Source organism: Erpetoichthys calabaricus, chromosome 11, assembly GCF_900747795.2.
Source record: "Erpetoichthys calabaricus chromosome 11, fErpCal1.3, whole genome shotgun sequence".
Classification (NCBI taxonomy): Eukaryota; Metazoa; Chordata; class Cladistia; order Polypteriformes; family Polypteridae; genus Erpetoichthys; species Erpetoichthys calabaricus.
Genome location: NC_041404.2, coordinates 80592918 through 80619476, shown reverse-complemented (window position 1 = coordinate 80619476; position 26559 = coordinate 80592918). Strand labels below are relative to the sequence as shown.

The following is a 26559-nucleotide window of genomic DNA, read 5'->3' as shown; positions in this document are numbered from 1 at the left end:
AGAATTGCTATAGATCTGAGAAGCTGCTATAAATCTCTGAAACTTGGATATCATTTGATGGTGATAGTGATGGGAAAATGCTTTACAATAGATAGTGAAGCAAAATGCTGCAAAAACATAGGTAGAACTGCTTAAAGAGGAAACCCACACACAAAAGAATAGCTGGTTTAATGGGCCCTTTTCACACTTCCACATTTTTTTTCTTTCAGGAGGTATTGTCGACTTGTAAACTCTCCTCCGGTTAACATAAACAACTCTAGCCTGCAAAGTTCTTTGTTATTGGTGAACAAGAAAAAATGACCCTATACTGCTCTTTATTTTATTAACCTTGTTTTACATACTGTATTCACCCCTCAGTACTTACGCCTGAATACCTTAGCAGGGGCAGACCATGTAGCTGCTGGGACCACAGATCGATCGATCGATCGATCGATCTATCTATCTATCTATCTATCTATCTATCTATCTATCTATCTATCTATCTATCTATCTATCTATCTATCTATCTATCTATCTATCTATCTATCTATCTATCTATCTATCTATCTATACATACTAGGGGGCTCCGCCCCCTGCTCGCTTCGCTCGCCAACCCCTGGTGTTGGGAATGACAAAGAGCGTGATGTATGAATGAGATATAGAATAGTGTGACGGTGTAGATGATGCAAATAGAAAGCAAACAATAAAGTGTGTGGCACAGTGTAAAGGTTTATTTGAAAATTTCTTTGTACACGCCGTTTAAGTGTAAAAGGTAATTCCAGCTCAGAACTTGTAAGGTCATTTAAGATGGTTATTGTTGTGATCAGAGTCAAGTTTGTCAGAGCTTAGAAAGAGTTGTGTCTCTCCAGGAAGTAATGGAATGACTTGGGTATTTATGTTTTCCACATTAATATTTTTTGGACATAATATAGTGCGTTGTGTTAAAAGGGTCATTTGGTCTAATGAGATTGCTGTTCCAAATCTCTCTGTAACTAAGTCGTCGCAGATAAAGGCTTGAGGAATTGTAATAATATGTGGCTGAAGTCCATCTGTATTGGTGAGTGTACCATCTCTCAGTTGTAATAAGCAATTGTTATGATCTGGTTCTGGACATCGTATCTTTTTTACTAACTGTATCTTTTGAAAGCAATGCCAATTGTCTGCGTATTTTAAGGTGCACTGAACAATAGCTGAGTGCATGGCATCTGGAAGAATAGCTAATCACTGTCTAAAATCTCCTCCTCATAAAAGTACCTTTCCTCCAAATCGAATATTATTATTCATAAACGTTTGTAGAAGTTTATGAATGGTGTTGAGTAAGTGACTTCATGCCATTGAACATTCATCAATAAACAACATTTTTTCAAGACGGATGTCACGTGCAGTGCCACCGTTAATGTTCATAGTGGATACCGATTTTTAGGATCTAATGTAGTTGATAAAGATTTCACTTTCAGGTACATCGTCAGTCATTAGCTTCTGTAGATATTCAGTATATGAATGTAAAGAAGGCAGTCTAATTTGACCCTTTTGACAACAACGTGTAAATGTATAACTTGTATTGCCAGTTGTTTCTTCAGGGAAGTGAACTGAATGACAATGATTGCAAATGACATTCATTAATCCGAATGAATTTTCCTGGTGTGTTTTGCTTGTGCCGTTTGAGAGGCGCGTTGTTGCATGTGTAGTATTTGGGACCAACGTTCCCTCTAAGGACTTGGGTGTTGTGAGCCAAATTTTTTTTTTGTGAGCCAAAATTTTATCAATTTCAAAACTTGTGAGCCACTTTCTCCTTACCGGCTTCGATTTGTTATTTTACCAACATCGGTTGATTGCGCTTTTTATCAACGCTTCTGTAGGCCTTCGTTTTAGTGGCGATGAAGTATGTCATTTACAAAGTATGTTATTTAGAATTACAAAGTAAAATTACTTGAAAATTCAAAAGTTAAGCATTATAAATATTAATACCAATTTATTAAATTACCAATAGATAGTCATAATCCCAAATCAGTAAGTTTCAAGTGAAACAGTGTGGTAACTTAAAATCAAACTTGAAGTCTTGTACATGTATCATGAATGTCTATTTCTGTACATGTCTTACAGTCTTTCTCTTCTTCCCTTTTCTTTTTTCCAAAACTTATAAACACTGTTGATATTTACATCATATCCAGCTGCTGTGTACAGTTTAATTCGCATAAGATTTTCCAGGTGATCACTGTCCAAGCGATTCCTGGTCTTAACTTTAATGGCGTTCATCAAGCTGAACCCCCTTTCACAATCAGCACTGGAAGCTTGAAAAGTTCCACAAACATCAAGCAAAAGATTTAGTCCTTTGAATTGCTCCTGCTCCTGCTGGGTGAATGCTAGTATGTCCTGAAATGTATTCATTAATCCAGCTTTCATTTTCTCTGAAACGATGCATTTGAAATCCGAAAATTCTTTACAAACATCCTTGGCAAAAATCTTCTCATCTTTCTTGAACAAGACAGAGTAACGCTTAGCCAGCTGTGCAAGATTTTCATGACCAAAAGCAAAATCATCCAGATTTCTTTGATTACAGAAATGGTCTTTATCAAATATGGACCAGTCTTTTAATTCATCAGCAGGAAATCTTCTGTCCAAATGATCACAAATTTGCTTAATAAATTTAAGAATGTTATCTGTTTTTACTGGAGATGGGGAAGAAGCAACTAAATCTTTTACAGTGTCACTGAAATGCACGTGTTCCCCCAGATACTGAGACCTCAGTTTCCTGATTTTAGCTTTGGCAAATTGATATGCCTCTACAGTGGTTAAAGCACTTCTCTGGAAAATTTTGCACAGTTCTGCCAGTTCACCAAGTACATCACATAGGATATGTAATGCCACACGATATTCAGGTTTGCTTAATTTATCAATACAATATTTGTGAACTGGATCATTGTCCTCTTCTACTTGTTCTTTGCAATATTCTAACAAAATGTCATAACTCCTATTCAAGGCAAGTACAGCAAAGTGTCTTGAGAGCCATCTAACTTCATTTATAGGTCTAAATGAAACAGCATTACAGTCTGCAGCACTGGCCATTTCCTGAAATTTATTTTTTTTTACACTTGATCTACTGAACAGTGTATATACTGTTCTTATGAGAGTTTCAATTTCCCTCATTAATGGTAACTGTTTCCAAGCATCATCAATTCCTAGGTCTTCTCGGTGAGCTACACAGTGCTGCTCTAGCAAGTGAGGAATTGATTGTCTTAATATAGCAGCAACACCATTATGCTTTCCAAGCATCACAGATGCACCATCAGATGTAAACATGACCATGCGATTTATGTCCAAGTTATTCTCATTATAAAATCTCCTTATTGCCTCAACTATTGCTGTACTGTTACAAGCAGTCAATTTGGTAATTCCAGCAAAAACAGTTTTATGAATTTTATCAGTAGTTTTTCTAAATTTGATGTACATAATCAGCATTTTTGAAACAGAAATATCTGTACTTTCATCCACCATAAGTGTGTGGAAATCAGATTCTCTAATTTCATTTAAAACTTCTGTTTTTACAACATTGTTAATGCATTCAATGAATTCAAAAGCATAATTTTTGCTTCTCCAACATTCAGGAATTTCTGTGTATTTTGCCACATGGTCATGAATTTCTTGCACAGACAGCATGGATGCATTCAACTTAACTGCAAGTAAAACATTGTCAATCAACACCTTTACCGCTTCGGGATTCGATCTGTCACGTTCATTCAATTCTTGTCTAACAATCCTATCTTCAGGCGTTTCTTTTAAAAAATTTTGTATGAATCCACGATTCTGATTTCGAAGTTTCGTGACAGCATCCAGATGAATTTTGTGACTTACGTGACGCTTCAAGTAATCAATTTTCCATTCACCCCATTTCTTTCCTGAACTCCATTCTCCGTCAACTCCTGCTTTAAGACAAAACGTACAAACAACGTCTTCCGTTTCACGATATTTAAAAATTTCTCCGAGTTTCACATTCTTATGTCCGGACCCATTTGGCAGGATGGTTTCAACCGAATAATCTGTTAACCATTCCTTCTTGAAGTTATTGCGGCTTCTCTTTGTTGCATTACATAGCAGTTCATCTTGAGCTTTGCGCTTCGACATTTTCATAAATAATGAAAAGAAATTGTAAAGTTCAAATTTTTATTTTTTACTGCGAATTTGCGAAAACAGTAATTTAACGAACGTTATGAATGCGAACTGGACCGGACCGGAACTTCCGACCTTTCAGTAGACAACATCATGGACTTTAATTGAAATATAGACCAGCTGAATGGTGGGAAAGTGCACCAATCACGCGGTCACCGGTCACATGCCATATTACACCAGCCAAGGCCCAACTTCGCCCAAGGCCAAAGTTTACTTCGTTATTATGCCGATTGAATCATGTAGCCCGAGACTCCCGAGTCACGCAGGCAACAGGATTCCCGCCAGGCCGCAGTCCGCCGGCACGTGATTTTACGAAAATTAACAAATCGGCCGCCACGTGCGCTAGGATTAAAAGTTGTGCGCCAAGGTTAAACAGTTGGTGCGCCAGCGCACGCTAGCGCAGCTTAGAGGGAACGTTGTTTGGGACGTGTTGTTTTGGAGCTGTAATCGATTTGCCTGTGCTGTGTGAGAAGCCCGTTGTACCCTTCGCTGCCATTAACGTATGTCTGAGACGGGAGGTGTTTCGTTTTGAATCCGTGCCTGTTGCGATGCAGCACTTTGATTGATAGTTTGCGTCATGTGGATCTAGGATGTAGATTTGTGCATATTTGCGTTGTTGATTTGTTTCAGGGTGCACTGTTCCAATGCGATGCAGTATTTGTGCACATATGCGAAAGCAGTATGGGCCATTGCCTTTTGGTGGCCTGATATTTACTCCGGTAGATGCAAAAGCAAATGGACTATTGTAGGATCTAATGCAGTTCATAAAGTTTTTACTTTTAGGTACATCGTTAGTTAGAAGCTTTAGTTGAGCTTTGCATTTTTGGAGTCGAGACATTTTTTCTTTTAGAAATATGGATAAGTAATAAGGAGTATTGCACTCACTGTTAATATGGAGCCTTTTCTGCGGTTGAACGGTTAATAGGGCCTTATTGTAATGAGATCCACCTATGCTGCACAGCCGTCTATTTTGTTGTTTCTTTCGTGTTCGTGTGTTTGTTCCTGTTATCCTTTCCTTTTCGTTTTGTACCCGTGACCGTGTATTCATGACTTGTTTCTTTCTCAGCATGCGAAATATGGATAAGTAATAAGGAGGATCGCAGTCACTGTTAATATGTTTCCTTTTCTGCAGTTGAACGGTTAATAGTGCTTTATTGTAAGGAGATCCACCAATGCTGACACCTATGCTGTCTAGTGTGAAGGTGTTGATGTTCACTTTAGAATATGTGGCTTTGGGTGTCACTTCTTATGGATGTGTGTGTGTGTTGAGGATTGTTGTCGCGCGAGCGTCTTCTTTCTTTTTGTGTTCCTGTGTCTTGTTGAATCCCCCTCTTGGTGTGTGTCCCGTCCGGTGCCTGTCGTCTTTTTGCAGCTACGGCCCATTGCCGGATGTGCCTGCGTCCATCATCCGGTTTAGCATTCTCGGTTAGTAATATGGATCCCGTTTAGCATTCTCGGTTAGTAATATGGATGAGAGGAGAGGAATAAAGGTCAGTAGGAACAAGACAGAATACATGTGTGTGAATAAGAGGGAGGTCAGTGGAAAGGTGAGGATGCAGGGAGTAGAGTTGGCAAAGGTGGATGAGTTTAAATACTTGGGATCAACAATTCAGAGTAATGGGGATTGTGGAAGAGAGGTGAAAAAGAGTGTGCAGGCAGGGTGGAATAAGTGGAGAAGAGTGTCAGGAATAATTTGTGACAGACGGGTATCAGCAAGAGTGAAAGGGAAGGTCTACTGGACGGTAGTGAGACCAGCTATGTTATATGGGTTGGAGACGGTGGCACTGATCGGAAAGCAGGAGACAGAGCTGGAGGTGGCAGAGTTAAAGATGTTAAGGTTTGTATTGGGTGTGACGTGGGTGGATGGGATTAGAAATGAGTACATTAGAGGATCAGCTCATGTTGGACGGTTGGGTGACAAAGTCAGAGAGGCGAGATTGTGTTGGTTTGGACATGTGCAGAGGAGAGATGCTGGGTATACTGGGAAAAGGGTAGAGCTTCCAGGCAAGAGGAAACGAGGAAGGCCTAAGAGAAGGTTTATGGATGTGGTGAGAGAGGACATGCAGGTGAAGGGTGTAATAGATAGATAGATACTTTATTAATCCTAATGGAAAATTCACATTCTCCAGCAGCAGCATACTGATACAATGAACAATATTAAATTAAAGATTGATAATAATGCAGGTAAAAAAAAGACAATAACTTTGTATAATGTTAAAAGTTAACTTTTACCCCCCCGGGTGGAATTGAAGAGTCACATAGTTTGGGGGAGGAACGATCTCCTCAATCTGTCAGTGGAGCAGGACAGTGACATCTGTCTGTCGCTGAAGCTGCTCTTCTGTCTGGAGATGACACTGTTTAGTGGATGCAGTGGAGTCTCCATAATTGATAGGAGCCTGCTGAGCGCCCGTCGCTCTGCCACAGATGTTAAACTGTCCAGCTCCATGCCAACAATAGAGCCTGCCTTCCTCACCAGTTTGTCCAGGCGTGAGGCATCTTTCTTCTTAATTCTGCCTCCCCAGCACACCACCTCATAGAAGAGGGCGCTCGCCAAAACTGTCTGATAATAATAGATAATAATAGAGCAAGATGCAGAAGACAGGGTGATATGGAAAAAGATGATCTGCTGTGGCAACCCCTAACAGGAGCAGCCGAAAGAAGAAGAAGAACCTGGCTAAGTATCTCAATCCCTCAACCTATTAAAATAAATAAAAAAAAAAAAACAAATCCAACCCCTTAGTGATTGCTAGGGTAGGTAAATAACAAATCATTTTCAGTGAGATAACAGCAAACTTTATTAACCTCTATACGTACAGTATGTTTTATTTGCAGAGAAACCAGACATTTTAAACAGTAGAAGTTAAAATAGAAGAAACTCTGTGATCTGAATAGTTCAGATCAAAGTCTGCACAGCAAGTTTTGCATCGCATAGTTATTTGGCTTTTTTTGCTGTTACAGTCTTTATCTTCATATTCTAGTTAAAGTGTTGTTTCAAAGTGCAAACCACTCTTAGGCCAGATGTAATAGTTGTGAGCATTGGGATGCTATCACAAACTGCTAGGCTGACAATAATGTTGAAGTGCTTCCAAATACCTTTCTTTATAGAGTATCTTAGTGGCTGATTATGCGAAGATTGGCAATATTTGCATCATCTGAAATTGGACAACTGCTGCTTTAAGTACATCGCAGAAAGCATCACCCTGGTTCCAGTTTCTTTTTCTACCTGCAACTCCAATCAGTGCTCAGAATGTGTGGGTTTTCCCTGACTACCCTACCTACCAAATCACCCCTTGTCCTCTCTGTTTTGTTCTTTCTCTCCCAGGAAAAAAAAACATCTCAACCCTCTACTCTTTACTTTGCAAATCATTCTATAAGCCTCTGCCCTTGATTGCTGTTTGGTCCAAGGACCTTTCTCCTCTCCCTTCACCCCTTTCATGGGACACAGTTCCCTCCAATGTCAGGTTTTGTTATAGAAACCCAAACTACTAGCACACCCACTTGAAAATTCTACACACCCTACTCCCCGCAAGCGGTTTCTGATGGGCCACTCTGCTGATCTTCTCTGTTACTTACATTTCCTTGGTTTACCTGGTTCTTTTTTCCACATGTTCTGGCACTGTCCCCCTTTCTTTTTCCTTTTGGACACATGTATGTCACTTATGGTTTTTCTTTCTTTCCTTCAGTATTCCTGTTATCTCAAATATTGTTTTAGACCATCCTGGGCTTCTTCTCAAACTCTCTGAACACACTTCTGTCTGGGTACCCTAGCAGCCAACTAATATTAGCCTCCCGCTAGAAGATAACTGAATGCATCACTGTAGACAACTAGCAGTCTTCCTTCTACAACTTAATACATTTGGAGATGTGTGCAGTGTGGATTAATGGTGGTTCCAGTAATGTAATTGAATCCTGGTCTGTTGGGGCTCAATTGTGTAACTCCTTGATGATATTATTTTTTTTTTAATCCCTTGGCTCAGACTGGTGGGAGAGGGTGGGATTGGGCGTGTTGGGTTACTCTGTATGCTATGTCAGTTTATTGATATTTCCTGTCAATTTGTCTTTACTTAATAAAATGCAAGGTAGAAAGCAACACAGTAAAAAACTCAAACCATCTTGGGACCCATACCCGCCCACTCACATGGGGCACACTTGGTTTCATCAACTAAAGTTGACTTTTGCATCTTTTGGTATGTGGGAAAACATACAGGAGTACCTAGAGGAAAACCCATGCAGACACAGGCAGAATGTGTATATTCTGCATGGAAAACAACCAGGTGTGGGACTTGAACTTGCAATATTATATCTGTGAGGTAGAATCTTTACCTGCTATGGCATTTTAATGCATTCAGTATATAGTGGGAATCATTATTACCTTTTTGCTGTATGCCAAAGCAGCTTTGATTGATTATGAGTATGTGACAAAAGTACAGACTGTCACATTAACACAGGGCCAATTTAGAATCCCCATTTAACTGAAGATTTGAAACTAAAACTGGAATAACTAGAGAACAGGACACCTCAGACACATTAAGAATGTGCAGACTCTTCTCTGAAAATATCCAGAGATTGTGCTTTCAACTTGGTATGTTGGATATTTGGAAATTTAACTGTTCCCTAAGGTGCCAGTATGTTGCCCCTCAGTAACTACACCCTTCCCAATTCAGTTACACGGATGATGGCTAATGAGATCAATACAATTTTGTGTAGTGGCTATTTGCAATGTTGTCTGGGCCTTGGTTGGTGATGGCATGGATTGGATATTTTTTTTGCACTTGTTACAGTTACAATGTCAAACCAGCATGAAGCACATCTATTAAGAAAATATATTTATCAGCAAAATTTACGTAGAAAACATAAGCTTTCTCTTTAGCAGCAGTGCAATTTAATTTTCTGTAACCTTCAGTTTGTAGTCTTGGTATTGCTTGTGCAACCCTTTGAACATCTTTCCATTTCTCTGAATGTCCTGTGTTTGAATGCAGAATCACTTGTTTGAGCAAGTTGAGTTTCAGTGGAGCATTATTGTACTCAAAAGAGAGCTGGATAAAGGTTTTCATCTGTAGGAGCTGGTGAAATGTTGTTTGGTTTCATAGCATGAACACAGAGAAAATTTCTGTTCAGAAAATGGCTGGATAGGAGTTAAAAACCTTTTTAAAAGTGTTAGAAGTTGTTCAGATTTAGTTTAAACATTTATCAGGCATGCGCTCTAGTGGTAAAAGCCAACTCAATTAACTTTAGAAGATGAGAATACACTGAAATTAATTACATACACATAAGTATTTTAAAATGTGAGCACAGACAGATCAACAGATTTTTCTGAGGATCACACAGTGAGTTTTGTGTAGAGACTCCACTAACAAACATCTGATTTATCAGGTATTGAATGTTTCTTGCAGCTGACCTGTTAAGCATGCAAAGTGGATTTAGTATGCAAAAAAATGTGGCTCAATGGTTTATCAATTATCTTAAACAAAATTAAATATGCTACCTAAAACCTATCTACATTCATAGTTCATTGGTGGAGGACTAGGAAGCTATGAAAGTGACTGCAGTCAATGAGAATGGGATGTAAAAGTTCATACAGTGCAAAGGAATTGGATTTTTTTTTTTTTTTTGTTTTTTTACTGTTAAAGATTTTATGGTAGCTAAATGTAAAAAAAACGAGACCCACATTAGAATTTAGGCTGTATTTCATCTTTTAACTAGTGCTAAAAACTCCAACATGCAGTTTTTTTAAAGATATACAAGCAGAGTTTTTTTTTCTTTCATTAAAGCAAAGCAAAGTATGTAATCTGAGTCAGAGTTACTGTATTTTTGGAATAATCTACATTGCTGTATTTTCTGAATCTGGCATCTAAGAAGTGTGGAACACCAGTAAAGACCTTCTTTAACTAACACAGAAAGCATGTGATTTCGCAATATTCAAGGGCATCTTAACCTAAGTAAATGGATCATTTCATGTATGTTTAGTTTATAGCTCGTTATCTTGATGTTACTCTGCAACACTCAGTCCAAATTCAGACTGCTGTTGAGTGACATTAATTGGTGATGTTTAACTAAACGGTCTGTGTGGTGTAAGCCACACGTTGGAGGCATACACCCTAATGCTGCCGAAGTGCTGTCTCTGAGCTTGGAAGTGAATACCATTAATGTGACATAGACACCTGAATGCATTTTTAAGATGATTTAAAGAGTCAAAGTTTAAATAACACAAAAATAGCAAACCTTCAGCATTACATAAAATTAAATGCAAATAACTTATTAAGTAGAAGCAAACTGACATACTGCAGTTTTTCTTGACCACGTTCAAAGGATGGAATGCAGGAAATTTCAATTAAGTAAATGATGCAAAGCACATAAATATAAAACATACTAACTTAACAGAAGAAGCAGCAACAAAGGAGATGAAAACTAAAATCTCACTTAAAACACTCCTTGGCTCCATAGACTTATGGAATAATTAACGTTTTGATGACCACTTATTCTTTGGATCCTACATTATATAGTTTTGAGAAAAAGGCCCTGAAGGTTTTGGAATTATCTGAATTTCAACATGAATACCTTATACATTGTGATCAGATCTTTATTTAAGTCTTAATGATAGCTAAAACGTTCTGATTAAACACATTATACATATCATGATAATGTACAATTTTGTATCATGATCTCCTGGGCCTAGGTGGTCTTTGTACAGGGGACACCATTTTTCAAACTGGATGAGAAATTTGAACAGGAGAATATAAAAGATGTTTGTCTGTGATTCAGTAGAAGTTGGGTCCTGTAAATAACAATGATCTTCAACATAGGAGTAAGAAAATGGTGGAGTGGCTTAAAGAGAAAAAGTAACAAATAGTCCTGAAGTTCATCTGTATTGTCTGAAGCAAAATGTTCTTTTAAGACATCCCAGAAATTTAAAAATGAGCTGAAACACTTATGGAAAAATGAATGGATCAAAACCCCTCCTGAACACTGTGGATCTGATCAGCAGCTGCAAGAAGCATTTGTTTCAGGTTATTGGTGCTAAATGAGATTAAAGCAGTTACTAAATTTAAGGATTCCTATATTTTTTCTATCTTTTTTTGACGATAAATATTTAGACCATTTGTTCAATAAAAATGACAATGCACTATTTTGTGTTTGTCTTGTCATAATGCCTTTATCTGATTTCTCTTTCAGCAAATGAGAAAATTGAAAAATATCTGGTATAACAAATATTTTCCCATATGATGTTTCATTATTAAATCATCTATCTTTAGATATGCAAATAACACATGACAATACAGTACTACCTTTACTACTACTATTGAACATGATCTAATCTAATTTAGATTAAGATTAGATCAAATTTTAGGAGCCATTCATGCAGGAGTCCTGTAAAGTTTTGCAGTACTCTTAAACCATAGTGTAGTAAAAGCTTGTGTCTATAACTGGCATAATTATACATTGTTTCATGCTGTGTCTGTACCAGTTGATCATAAAAGTTAAAGCTACAGTTGTGCTTGAAAGTTTGTGAACCCTTTAGAATTTTCTATATTTCTGCATAAATACGACCTAAAACATCATCAGATTTTCACTCAAGTCCTAAAAGTAGATAAAGAGAAACCAGTTAAACAAATGAGACAAAAATATTATACTTGGTTATTTATTTATTGAGGAAAATGATTGAATATTACATATTTGTGACTGGCAAAAGTATATGAACCTCCAGGATTACCAGTTAGTTTGAAGGTGAAATTAGAGTCAGGTGTTTTCAATCAATGGGATGACAATCAGGTGTGAGTGGGCACCCTGTGTTATTTAAAGAACAGGGATCTATCAAAGTCTGCTCTTCACAACACATGTTTGTGGAAGTGTATCATGGCACGAACAAAGGAGATTTCTGAGGACCTCAGAAAAAGTTGTTGATGCTCATCAGGCTAGAAAAGGTTAAAGTGCATATTACAGACGTTAAGGGTATTTGCATTCATTTCAGTCACACCATGTAGAAATCCCAAAACATTTTCCTACCTGGTCCCTCATTTCAGGGCATTATAATGTTTAGGACCTAGCAATGGCAGGTATAGTAAAGCAGTCATATTTTCTACTTTGTTGCATATGCCTTACATGGAATGACTTTAAACGAGGGATTCATAGACTTCACCAAATGCTGAGTATATGATGAGGTTTTATGTGTATTGGCTTGTATTAACTTAATAAATTTTACCTGGTTCACAAGGCAACACAGATGGTATTGCTCTTGCATCTTAGCACCAAAACGCAGGGCTCAAATCCTAGTTTGGTCAATGTCTTTACTAAACTTGCATGTTTTCATGCAAATATGTGTGTTGATGTCATACCAATGATTGGCTAATCCAGTTTCAGTACAAGGATGATGTGTGCTTGTCCCCTTTGCTGTAACCCTAAATAACAAAATGTATTGGCAAAATCAGACTATATTTCGCTTTCCCCACTTGCTACAGTAAATGGAAAATTGAGCTAAAACTTGTCCCAAACCACTGGTTAATTTCCTAATTGTAATAAGGTTTCATAATTATTGTTGTTGAACTAATTTTATTGTTTATTTTACTTTAAGTTTTCAGTGTTATTGCTCTTTTTAATTGGCAGATGCAGATGCGCTTTGATGGACGTATCGGATTTCCTGGTGGCTTTGTTGATCTTCAAGACTGCAGTTTAGAAGATGGTTTAAACCGTGAGCTTTATGAAGAGGTGGGATGTACACTTAGGCTATCAGATGCTGACCACATGTGCTCACATGTCACAGACTCACCACAGAAGTTGGTGACACATTTTTACACCAAAGAACTAAGTCTGGCTGAGTTGCATCAGGTGGAAGCAGGTGCAGTTTCTGCCAAGGAACATGGACTTGAGGTAATGCATAAGTATGCTATAGGTAATATAAAATGTAATTATTACAGAATGAATTTTACAGTTGGTTGTCTTGTGTCTAACAATTGTGAGTGAGAATATCCTCCCGAGAGCAGTGTTCTGACTAAAAGGCAGTAAGACCAGATAAACCGTTCAGTGAGGATCAAGAGAAAGAGCAGAGTCAAAAAGCCAAAAATGTTCAAAACTGGAAGATAAAAAGAGTTGAGAAAACCAAGTCTTAAACCAAAAATCAAAAGGCAGAGCCTTGTTTCAATAACCAGTAATCAGAAAATTGAGGGAAATATGTCACTAGGCTTGGTCCAGTCCCAGATACAAGTGGTTGTTTTTGGAGACTTTTTATACCAGCGCACCAGTGATATGACAACATGGTAGAATACCCATGGAAATGGGTGACACAAATGTCACAGAATACTGGCACCAATTTTGAAACCTTTAAAATTAGTTCTAATCAAGATGTTCATAATTCTGAGTTTTAAAATTAAAAACAGAAAATAGCTATTCCCTAAACCCAAGTAGTAGCATGGAGGCAAAGCCTACTTAGAAGTTTACTTTACAAAAGTCATAATCAAAGTTTATAAAGTGACAACAAAGGTTCCAAAATGTGACTTCTTACACATACTGAAATATCCTTCTGTTTTTGTTTGATCCTGGGCTAGTTTATATTTCATGTTCAGAATGCGTACGTCCACACACCATGGCTGCAACGCGCTCCCAGCGTTTATTTGAAGCGTCCTCTGAGCACAACCTCAAAAATTAATGCGATGCTTGTGTGAGTTGCAGTCCCAGCAAAAAGTGCGCAGTGTGATAAAAGTTGAATGTGACATCAGAGTCTCTGTTTACTATCTACCTGTGACAGAAAGCCGCTTTGAGGATCCTATGGGATCGATGTGCCTGCTTTGATGTTTGATGAATGGTTCAATATGGTGAAGCAAAATGGCGACATACAAATGCATTCGTGGTGCTTTTTATATAGCGTTGCATATTCCCCAACGTAATGACACCATACATTTTAAAAAGTCTCGCATACCATCTTATGTGCCGTCTTTTTTTTTTTTTTTTTTGCACCTTCACAACAGCAACAGAATGTATACAGCACTGTACTTGGGCCACAGAAAAAAAAAAGTAGTGAAAAGGTGTATTTTGTGATTAAAGTGGAAATTTCGGCTTTAATCTCAAAATGTCCACTTTAATCTCGTAGTTTACTTTATCATTAAAGTAGACCATCATAAAAGTCATCTTAAAACTGACCCAGTTGTTAATCGCTACATGCTTCTGGGGTTTTCTCCTGACCTGACAGCAGCGGCAAGCAGCAATAGATCACCACAAAGAACACATTAAATGTATGATATTCTAACTCTCTGCACATTTACAATTCTTCGATTTATACTCACTTATTATCACTTTCATGATGAATTGCATTAAAGTATGTATGTTACATTTTACAGATAAATCGTTAATTTCATTTAAATAATGAATACTGTTAATAATTACACACATTGGGGTGACACGGTGGCGGAGGGGTAGCGCTGCTGTCTCGCAGGACTTGCGTCGCTGGTGTTCCCTGACTGGGGTTTACATTTTCCTGCTGTGTTTCCACAGTGTGCTCCAGTTTCCTTCCAAAGATATGCAGATTTGGTGATGCTAAAATGATGCTAGTGTATGCGAGTGCTTTGGTTCAGCTTGCGATGAGCTGATGCCCTGTCCAATCATTGTTTCTGCCTCGTGCCTAATGCTAGCTGGAATGGGTACAGCCCTAGATTGATGGATTTAATCATTAAACATCCTTACAGAGATATTTCAGCAAGGTGTCCTCAGAATTTTAATTTCAGGTAATTCACAACACAGCGAAGCTGAATGTTTTCTCACCGTGATGATATCTCGCACTGCCACCTGGTAAAATCTTCCAGATTTACATAAAGTACGTGCGCAAGTATGAACAGTAAAACGCTGGTGTAGCAGTAGTGTCCACTGGAGCATGCATCGCGTGAAGTATAAACCTGGTTTACTGTGACATCTGTTGATCTTACCAATTGAATACTTGCCAGCAACTTTGCAGTCAACTGTACACTTAATCAGCAGCTGTCCGGATGAGCTGGTGAGACTGGAAAATAGTCTGGAATGGCTGAGAGATCTCCTTTGGCTATCCTTATAGAACACTGTCAAATGTCCCTGCAATACTGAACCACAATTTTCTATTAAAGAGCCAGGCAGACCCAAGAACCCTTGCCCACTATAAGGTAGCCCTACAAAACTTGCTGGGCTCTGTTCTTTGTCCTATCTTATTGAGGGTCTCCTGCTCCATCAACCCTTGTCCTTCTATTTTATTACCATAACACGATTACTTGCCCCTGTTGCTCCCCTCTTATAGCATGCTCCAGAATAACAAAGGATCAGTCAGCCCGATTATACACTGGGTTGATTACCCTCAAGCTTCCTGGTGCACACATTTCCTCTCTTAGTATATGGGAATATCTGTTGTTATATTTGTCACCAGCTATTACGTCTTTCATGACACCCTACATAATTACAGAACACGGTGCCTGGCGCACATTTTCTGATTACATTGCCATGACCACACAAGTTGCCTTGTTGACCATGTATTCTCCATTAGATCATCTTCCTGACACACTCTTGTCCTGTACTGCACCAAACTGCTCAGCTGCCCTGTCTCAACTGGAACATCCTCCAGAATACAATATTCTGGACAATGAAGTAGAAGTTCTGTCCAACAGTCTTTAACACATTTAACAGTATTTTTAGACATAATAATAAGTCAAGCAAAATAACACCTTTTTATTGGCAAACTGAACCAATTACAATATGGAAGCTTTCAAGGCAGCTCAGGTCCATTCTTCAGGCAAGTTGTAGTACTAAAAACATCTAGCCAGCTAAGTTCAGTATTGTTTGATAAAAAGGTCATGCAATTGAAAAAAATAGTATCTTGTATTTAGGAAAAGTGTGATAAAAAGAAAACTTTGTGTGTCTGTGGTGCTGTTTGTTTTACCTTTTGACTTATTGTACCTGCCAACATGCCGGAATACAGTACAGGATACATTATCAGTATGTTAAAGCAAAGAAGCAAGACATACACTATGTGAACATTTTACAAGAAGGTAACAGTTGTAGGCTTCTACATGTACCCATCAATAGTTGTAATGGAAAAAATTGTGTTCTTTTTATATTTGTCAACTCTTGCATTCTTACATTCTAATTATCTAATCAGATACATAACTTGTGTTTATAATTTTAATTTTTTAAGTTGCTGTATAAATGCAGATTGCTTTTAAGTTACATCTCACAGTATTTGTCAGCACAGGAGCCAATGAAGACAAAGGTTCACTGCGATAATATAGGATGCTATACATAGATTAGTATGGAAATTTGTGCTCATGGAAATATCCTGAAAAGAGTGTCGGCAGTGTAGAAAAACCTTTTATGAATGGTAAATTTTAAAGTCAATAATTAAAGAAAAGTATATGTGGCAGCTATTTTGTATATTGTTTGATGAGAAAGGAAATTACCTGCAATTTCTTCACTGTGATACAGTTTATGTTTAGAAATGGTTGATGCACACTAGAACAAGTCATGGAACTTGGGTCTTAGTCATGACTCATTTATAGATGTCAAAGAAAAAACTAAACAGACTTTCACAACAAGCACGAAGGTGGCAAATGACCTTTAAAAAAATCGCATAATGAAAAATATATGAATTTTATTTGTCGGAACATTTGTCTTGTTTCTGGTAAAAGTATTGTTGAGTATTTTGGAGCACCTGATTTTCACTTGGAGCCATGGTTTTAGGTGAAAGGCCTAAAGGCCTTATGACACCAGATTTTTTTGATTTTGCTGCTGTTAAATTCAACCAAATAAATATATATCGCGTTTAATAAAAATGTTGTGATTAGTCTTTTAACAGAAAAAAGAAGAACCCACAATGGCGTGTAAAAGAACTTGAAACTGATAAAAGTAATTGGCACATGTCATTGTTTATTCCATATTTAGCAAAATGAGACTTTGCTTTAGAGTTTTGATTCAACCAAATATTTAAAATAATAACACAAATGAAAATGGGATTGACAAAAATGATGGGACTCTTAACATTATATTTTGTTGCCTAAAATTTAGAAGCAATTCCTGTAGCTCTCAATGCGACTTCTGCACCTCTCGGCAGGCAGCTTGTCCCACTCTTCCTGTGCAAAAACTGCTCCATCTTTGTCAGGTCTGAAAGGTGTCTTCTCCAGACTACATGTTTCAGTTCTTTTCTTAGATGTTCGGTAGGATTCAAGTCAGAGCTCATACAAGGCCACTTCACAATAGTCAACGTTTTGTTCTTAGCTGTTCTTGGATGGTTTTATTTGTGTGTTGTGGGTCAATATCCTGTTGGAGGATCCATGACCTGTGACTTAGACAATGGTTTCTGACACTAAGCAGTACGTTTTGCTCCAGAATGTCTTGATAGTCTTGAGATTTTATTATTCCATGGGACAGACTCAAGGCACCCTGCACCAGACGCAGCAAAGAAGCCCCAAAACATAACCAAGCCCCCTCCATGTTTCACAGTAGGTATGTTTTTATTTTCTTTGAAAGCCTTGTTTTTTTCATCCATGGACATGGAGCTTTGTTTTTTCACTTTTTGGCAAGTCACAACCGCTCTGTTTTTTCACATCTGTCTAAAAGAACATTCTCACAAAAAGCATTGTCGAATTTGTATTTTAGTAAATTCCAGTCTGGCTTTTTTAATGTTTTTTCTTTCAATAGAGGAGTCATCCTTAGTCTTCTTCCATTGAGCCCACTATTACTCATAAAGAAAAGAACAGCGTAATCAGAGACTGATGGACCTTGACCTTGGAGTTCAGCTTGTATCTCTTTGGGAGCTATCCTTGTTTTTTTGTTTACATTTCTCACTATCTTTCTTCCCATTCTGGGGTTGATTTTCATCTTGCAGCTGTATCCAGAAAGATTGACTACAGTCCCATGGACCTTAAATTGATCATATTTGCAACTGTTGTTGTAGGAATATCAAGCTGCTTAGAAATGGTCTTATAGCCTTTGCCATTAACATGCTTGTCTATCATTTTCTTCCTGATCTCCTCTGGCAGCTGTCTTCTTTGCTTTCCCTGGTCCATGTTCAGTGTGGGACACACGATGACACCAAACAGCAGAGTGACTACTTTTCTCCATTTCAGTAGGCTGAATAACTAAATGCATGCTTGATGAATATGTCCAGGCAATTTTAGAATATCTTTGTAGAATAAGCAACACTTTCTCTTTTCACACTTACTTTGCTTTAGTCACTGACATATCAAAGGCATGCAGGTACAGTGGGTATAGAAAAGAATCACCCCCTTCGTAATATTCCCCTTTTTTTGCTTTACAGCCTTAAATAAAACACACATACCAATATTTTTTCCAGCTTTACTTACTCAATGCAATCTATAACATCCAAGTGAAAGATTTCACAGCTATAGTTAGGAAGAATTTAAAAAAAATCAAAAACAAGAAATACTGAGATTAATAAAGGGTGGCAAGCCACTTTGAAAAGATTTCAGGGATAGAGTTGTGGACAGACATAAGGTAGGAGATACAAAAAAATCTCAAAGGCTTTATCAATCCCAAGGAGCACAGTAAAGTCCATAATAAAGAAGTGGCAAGTGTTTGGTACTACTAGGACCCTCCCTGGATCCGATCGTCCCTCCAAACTGGATGAAAGAGCCAGGAGGAAACTGGTAAAAGAGGCTACCAACAGGCCAATAACCACTTTGAAGGAGTTACAGGATTTTATGGCAAAGAGTGGTCATTGTGTGCATGTGGCAACAGTTTCACAAGCACTCCACAATTGTGGCTTGTTCGGGAGGATCGCAAGAAAAAAGCCACTTCTCAAGAAAGGCCATATTAAGGTTCGTTTAAGTTTTGCCAGAATGCATGTTGAAGAATCTGATGCTAAGTGGAAAAAGGTCTTATGGTCAGATGAGACCAAAATCAAACTATTTGGCCTCAATACCAAATGGTACACCTGGCAGAAATCCAATGCTGCTCACCATCCACAACATACCATACCTACAATAAAGCATGGAGGTGGCAGCATCCTGTTCTGGGGGTGTTTCTCTGCCGCAGGGCCTGGGGCTCTCGTTAGGGTAGGCAGAAAAATTGGATTGGGTAAAATACCGTCAAATTCTTCAGGAAAACCTGCTACCTTCTGCCAGAAAGTTTAAGATGGGCAGAATGTTCACCTTTCAACATGACAATGACCCAAAGCACACAGCAAAATTGACCACACAGTGGCTGAAGGAGAAAAAAGTGAATGTTCTTGTGTAGGCCCAGTCAGAACCCAGACCTAAATCCCATTGAAAATCTGTGAAAAGATTTGAAGATAGCAGTCTATCAATGCTCACCATCCAATTTGACTGAATTTGAACAGTTCTGTAAAGAAGAGTGGGCAAATATTGCTCAATCTAGATGTGCAAAGCTGATAGAGAAGTATCCCAACAGACTCAAGGCTGTCATTAAAGTAAAAGGTGGTTCAACAAAATATTAACATCCTTTATTAATCTCAGTATGTCTTGTTTTTGATTTTTGTATGATTTTTCTGAACTGTGGCTGTGATATCTTCCATTCATCCATCCATCCATTTTCCAACCTGCTGAATCCGAACACAGGGTCACGGGGGTCTGCTGGAGCAAATCCCAGCCAACACAGGGCACAAGGCAGGAGCCAATCCTGGGCAGGGTGCCAACCCACCGCAGGACACACACAAACACACACCAAGCACACACTAGGGTCAATTTAGAATCGCCAATCCACCTAACCTGCATGTCTTTGGACTGTGGGAGGAAACCGGAGCGCCCGGAGGAAACCCATGCAGACACGGGGAGAACATGCAAACTCCACGCAGGGAGGACCTGGGAAGCTAACCCGGGTCTCCTAACTGCGAGGCAGCAGCGCTACCACTGCACCACCATGCCGCCCGGCTGTGATATCTTTCACTTGGATATTATAGGTTGCATTGAGTAAGTAAAGCTGGGAAGAAATATTTTTGTGTTTGTATATGTGGGACAGTGGCTTTTCAATTCATTATTTTTCAGAAGGCATATAAGACTAGTTCAGTGATCTGTAAGTGTACCTAAAATTTTGGTCAAGTCTGAATGCAAAGTATCCACAAATAAACCATGTGGCAAAGTGAAACTTTTTTAAACCCTGCCACAGGCAAGTCTTTAGTACAAATGGCAACATGGTGTCATGTCCTAGAATGACACTAAAGCCAGAAACTCTTGATAAACAAGTGCTTTTTTGCCAAAAACGTTTAGTTTCAACTAGTGTTGAAGAATCGACCAACTTCAGTGATTTAATTGATTTATTTATCTTTTTATTTATTTTACTTTATACCTGTGTTTCACAACAAAATATGTAAGCTCTTTACAGGGAATGTTAAGGTAAAGAAGAAAACATTAGTCAGTATTGTAGCACTTTGTTTCAATTATAATTATTCATTTGTATATTTATTAAATAAATATCATGTATTGGTTGAATGTTTGGGTTTTTATTTGTTCTGTTGCATCATATCTTATTAAAAATCATCATACAGTGCTGTGAAAAAGTATTTCTTATTTTTTTGCATGTTTGTCACACTTAAATGTTTCAGATCATCAAAAAATTAAAATACTACCCAAGTAAACACAAAATGCTGTTTTTAATTGATGATTTTATTTATTAAGGGAAAAAAATATCCAAACCTACATAGCCCTATGTGAAAAAGTAATTGCCCCCTAAACCTAATAACTGGTTGTGCTACCCTTAGCAGCAACAACTGCAATGCAGCATTTGCAGTAACTGGCAATGAGTTTCACATTGCTGTGGAGGAATTTCGGCTCACTCTTCTTTGCAGAATTGTTTTAATTCAGCCACATTGGAGGGTTTCCGAGCATGAACCGCTTTTTTAAAGGTCAAGCCACAACATCTCAATTGGATTCAAGTCTGGGCTTTGACTAGGCCACTCCAAAACCTTCATTTTGTTTTTTTAAGCCATTCAGAGGTGGACTTGCTGGTATGTTTTGGATTATTGTGCTGCTGCAGAACCCAAGTGCACTTCAGCTTAAGGTCACAAACTGATGGCCAGGCATTCTCTTTCAGAATTTTTTGGTAGAGAGCAGAATTCATGGTTCCATCAATCAAGATATCAGCAAGTCATCCACGTCCAGGCAAAGCATCCCCAGACCATCACACCACCTCTATGTTTGACTGTTGGTATGATGTTCTTTTTCTGAAATGCTGTGTTACTTTTACGCCAGATGTAACGGGACGCACACCTTCCAAACAGTTCAACTTTTGTTTCGTCAGTCCACAGAATATTTTCCCAAAAGTCTTGGGGACCATCAAGATGTTTTTTGGTAAAAGTGAGATGAACCTTTATGTTCTTTTTGGTCAGTGGTGGTTTTCGCCTTGGAACTCAGCCATGCATGCCATTTTTATCCAGTCTCTTTCTTATGGTTGAGTCATGAACACTGACCTTAACTGAGGGAAATGAGGCCTGCAGTTCTTTAGATGTTGTTCTGGGTTCTTTTGTGACCTCTTGGATAAGTCATTGCTGTGTTCTTGGGGTAATTTTTTTTAGGCCGGCCACTCCTGGGAAGGTTCACCACTCTTCCATGTTTTCTCCATTTGTGGATAATGGCTCTCGCCGTGGTTTGCTGGAGTCCCAAAGCTTTAGAAATGGTTTTGTAACCATTTCCAGACGGATAGATGTCAGTTACTTTGTTTCTCATCTTTTCCTGAATTTCTTTAAATCATGGCATGATGTCTTCCTTTTTGGGATCTTTTGGCCTACTTCACTTAGTGTGACAGGTTCAATTTAAGGTCTGGCAGTAATCAGGCCTGGGTGTGGCTAGTGAAATTGAACTCAGCTTTCCAAAAAATGCGATTAACCACAGTTACTTCATGATTGATTTATTTATTTACTAGGGGGCTTTGCCCCCTGCTCGCCTCGCTTGCCAACCCCCGTGTTTGGTTTTCTGGATACACACTTTTAAGATTTTTTTTTTTTTTGGAATTGTTTCTATTTCATTAGTTTCACTTTTATTTCAGAACTTCTGTAAAAACAATATTTGTAATCTTGCGAGTCCCAATATGCTGAATCTTTTTAATGAGGTCAGGATAGGTTTCTCTGTTTGGAATTTCAGCACAGACAAAACGATCTACATCATCAGCAGTTAATAATTTTTTTTTTTTTTAACAAAGTAAAAAAGTAAGTAGAGTTCTGCATTGTACTCCTGTCTGTAAAGTTGTGCTATTTTCCTCTCACAGTTCCAAAAGTACATGGGGTTACCAAGGTGATACCCCAGCTTTTGTCTAGGCTTTTGTACAAGGGCTAGACAGAACGTTTTTGACTCTTGGGGTAAATGTAGCTTTTTAAATAAGCAGACAGATAAATATATATACATGAACAAAGTAACCAATAAATGCATGTGCGGTAAACTCCGTTTTTGAAATTCTCAAGATTCTTTATTTGTCACATGCATAGTTATACAGGACAACATGCAGTGAAATGCATCCTGATCCGCTTGTCAAAAACTGTGCAAAGTTAGAAGAATTGTTTGCACTACTGCGATCTTTACTTTCTTTTTTTATATTTTCTAATTTATCTACTTTCATATCCTTTAATTTTCTCCATATGTGTGTAGCGCTGTTTTTTTTTTTTTTTTTTTTGAGCCTTTCTAATTTCACTGGTTTCAGTCTCTAACTTGCTCTGCATGTGTTTAGCGCCAACGTTTGTAAACGTTTTTATGAAGTTCTACTTTCTTTTACTCATTGTCTTTTAATTCTGAGCCGGATTGGACGTGCTTTTTTTTCAATTCCAGTTGTTCCGGACTGATTACTTTCCTTATTTTAAGAATTTGCACCTCGATTATTCTTTTTTGCTCTTTTTTTCTGTCCAATGCATTTGAGTCTCTTTTCTCCGCGCTGCTTTCTTCTTCGCTTAGATGTCGACATTTAATTTATAACGTACTGTCCCTATTCGCTTTATATGCTTTGAGAGCCCTGGATCTGTGTGTTTTCAAATCCTTCACAAGACTGAATGTTTTGCTGACTATTGTCCTATTTGATAGATTGTAAGTAGAGCGTGTTTTTGGTCTCGCGGGTAGATTGTAAGTAGGGCATGTCTTTGGTCTCGTGGGTCTTTAAAATGTCTTCTGAGAAGATCACGTATCGTAGATTTGCTTTTTGCTTTCCAGGACAGGATTTCTTTTTATAAAAGATAGATTTATTTATTTATAAATCGCTTTAAAAACAACATCAAGGCTGACCAAAGTGCTGTACAATAAAACCCAACATATCAGACACACAGTAACCAAAGGATAAAAGAAACAGAAACACAAACTCATAAGAGCTGAAGAAATTCATAATAAAAAGTACACAGTCAACATATCATACTGGGTTAAAGGCCAGAGGGTAAAAGTGTGTTTTTAAATAGGGTTTAAAGACAGCAAGTGAAGGAGCCTGCCTAACGTGCAACGGCAAATCGTTCCAGAGTTTTGGAGCTGCAACTGAAAAAGCCCTATCACCTCTGAGTTTGCATTGTGTCGTAGGAACTGAGAGAGCGAGATGGTACATAAGGGTGCACCAGGTCCAACAAATAAAATGGAGCACATCCATTAAAGGATTTATAAACAAATACAAGGATCTTAAAATGGATTCGAAAACGAACTGGAAGCCAATGAAGGGAAGCCAAAATTGGGGAACATGCTCATGCTTGCTTGTACCTGTTAAAAATTGAGCAGCTGCATTTTTCACCAGCTGTAGGCAAGCAATGGAGGCCTGGCTAATTCCAAAAAGAAGCGCATTGCAGCAATCAATGAGAGGTTATAAAAAGCATGTATCACTGTTTGAAGGTTGCGCTTAGACAAAACAGGCTTGATTTTTGACAGCCGGCTCAAAACTGGAAAAAGCAAGATTTTAACAAGGGGGGCAATTACGTTTTCACATAGGGCCATGTAGGTTTGGATAGTTTTTTTCCTTAATAAATAAAATCATCACTTAAAAACTGCATTTTGTGTTTACTTAGGTTATATTTGTCTAATATTTAAATTTGTTTGATCTGAAACATTTAAGTGTGACAAACATGCAAAAAATAAGTAATCAAGGATGTGGTAAATACTTTTTCACAGCATTGTATATGTGTACATAAATCATTATTTAACAAATATAGAAATAATTACCATTTTAGTTTATGATAATTAATTTTGTTTTTAATATACAGCGTGGTTAGCTAACAATAGCCTGAAACTCCATTATATTGCTTAGCTGACATAAATTTAACACACTCTACCACAATTAACCTATTAAACAGTATAATTCTTAATGAGCTGTATTTATAAAGAATCTACAGTTGTAAGTGATTAATTAATTATGTAAATTCCTTGTTTCCACTTACAGACAAAGGGCTGACAGCTCTTTTTATTTTGCTAATCGAACTGTAAAGGAAGTTTTACTGGAACTTACTTTAGAGTATCCTAAAGAGACATTTTAGTAAGCAGACTTGCACTTATCCCGTCATCCACTTGCCCATTCAGTGAAATAGTAAGCTACCCTAGTAGTCCTGAGTGCAAGGCAGTGCGTTATGAAAATGCTTCTCTGTATAAGTCACTCTCTTGAATGTGGGGGCTACTTCTTTTGCCAGAACTATACATTGACAATTTTTTTTTTTTTTTTTTTTAAGCTTTGTTTTGGGTAAATGTTTTATGAATACTGAAAGTTTCATGTTTTCCCAATCTTAACTTTTAAATTGGGTCCTCCAGCGTATTGGTAATGCGTTAATTTCAAATGATGATTCATTCAGGCAGAAATCTTTTTTTTTTTTTTTTTTAAATAATTCCCCTCACTATGAACTGCTAACCTTGGCCCATGTTGTGTACCAGAATCCCTCCTAATCCGGGGAGCAGGGAGGGATTTTACTGAAGGGGACATCAAATTTGTAATCTTACCCCAAAATGAAAACTGAATAATTAATGTATCACTTACTTTTTGTTTCCTACAGTATGGATCCTTTTTGTTGCTCATCATTTAAACCTTTTTTCCTCTTCTGTTTACAGTCAATGGGCCTGATACGTGTGCCACTGTTTACTCTGCGGGATGGAGTCGGTGGTCTGCCTGCATTTCTTTGCAACAACTTCATTGGTAACGCCCGGGATGAGCTGGTTGATGCTTTAAGACATTTACGTCTAATAAATGAAGATCGATTAGCATCTGCTCTGGAAGTCAGTCACAAACAGAAATGAGTTCTGCTTTAAAACAGTTAACACTAACATAGTGACACAGAGACTGGTACCTTCCTTGTTTTATGTAAGCATATGTTTAAATAATAAAAAAAGAACCTTTTATTTTATTTCATTTTGGTGAGGTTAATAATAATGTTGAGAAGTAAGTAGGTCTTATGATTGATTACATAATTAATTTTTCCTTGAGTATTTATTAGACAATACTATTCCCTCTATGAGGATCACAAATATAAGCATTAATGGACAAAAAATAAATAATGTTTACATTTATCTTAGAAATATAAGCATTTCTTTATATTGCATGCTTATCATCTTAAATATACCAATATAAGATAAAAACTAGATATTAACAAGCTGTTCTGTTTTTCAATCTTCCTGTAAAACTAAATGTCTAAAACAATATATTAAAGTCATCTGTTTGCTTTACGTTGTGAAGTGTTTTTAATTTTGCCCTTTATCCTACTAACAAACGCTGTTGCCCTCCAGTCTGGTAAGAGCCATTACTTTAGTTTTAGTTCAGTCTTATCCTTCCATTTTTTCCCCGTTAAAGGAGCTGTTATGGGAAGTCAGACCATATTCCAGCAACATTGGCTCCGAAACCACAAGCTCCCCTGTGCGGGCCACCAGTCCACAGTAAGTTACCCTTATTTATGCTGTCAGTCTTAGTTGACCAGTTTAGAGTTACCAATCAGTATGGATACATGTCTTATCTTTGAGATAAAACCCATTTAAAGCAAGGGGAAATGTGCAAGCTATTACACAGAAGACACCCTAATTTGGAAGCAAATCAAGGTGCAGGTGCTTTGACGTCAATATGCGGTCTATTTTATTACCTGCTTTCTCCTGGCAGTGCATTACCTCTAAAATATTTTCACAACCAGATGGTAACATTAATATTATTGAATCATAGCTTTACAAGGAATTGTAACACTGATGAACAGTTACTTCTATTCTGTAGGCAAGTAGTCAACTTTATTTTTATTTGAAGTGGTGCTGGCTGCTCTGTCTGGCTGTGCAAAAAGAATGAGGTATAAAGCTTACCTGCTGCAAAATCTTTTTTTCTGCCCTTTTGGACTATTTCAAACATGCTTTAATGATTTGTGTTCTGGGAACACTACTGTAATGATCAGAAAAGTGTGTGGTCATCTGGCATGTACTAAAAATTATTTTTCAAATGAAAATGAAGGCACAATGCAGTTTCCCACCTACCTACCAATGAGGTCACCGGGTTATTTATTCATCTATCTATATTTTAACTCTA

General features: G+C 37.7%; 1 protein-coding gene across 2 annotated transcripts in view; it reads left to right on the top strand.

Annotated features, from left to right (window-relative positions):
* LOC114660621 (U8 snoRNA-decapping enzyme-like) overlaps window positions 1–25724 on the top strand; it is a 32341-nt gene extending 6617 nt beyond the window's left edge. Inside the window, exons 2-3 of one of the 2 annotated variants that reach the window (XM_051933648.1) lie at window positions 12754–13011; window positions 25113–25724. In XM_051933648.1, coding sequence (XP_051789608.1) covers window positions 12754–13011; window positions 25113–25298 — 444 coding nt within the window. In that variant the 3' untranslated portion in view covers window positions 25299–25724. Of the gene's footprint in view, window positions 1–12747; window positions 13012–25112 lie in introns of both variants that reach the window. The other variant, XM_051933647.1, reaches the window with a different exon arrangement.
* Window positions 25725–26559: the final 835 nt, after the last annotated feature.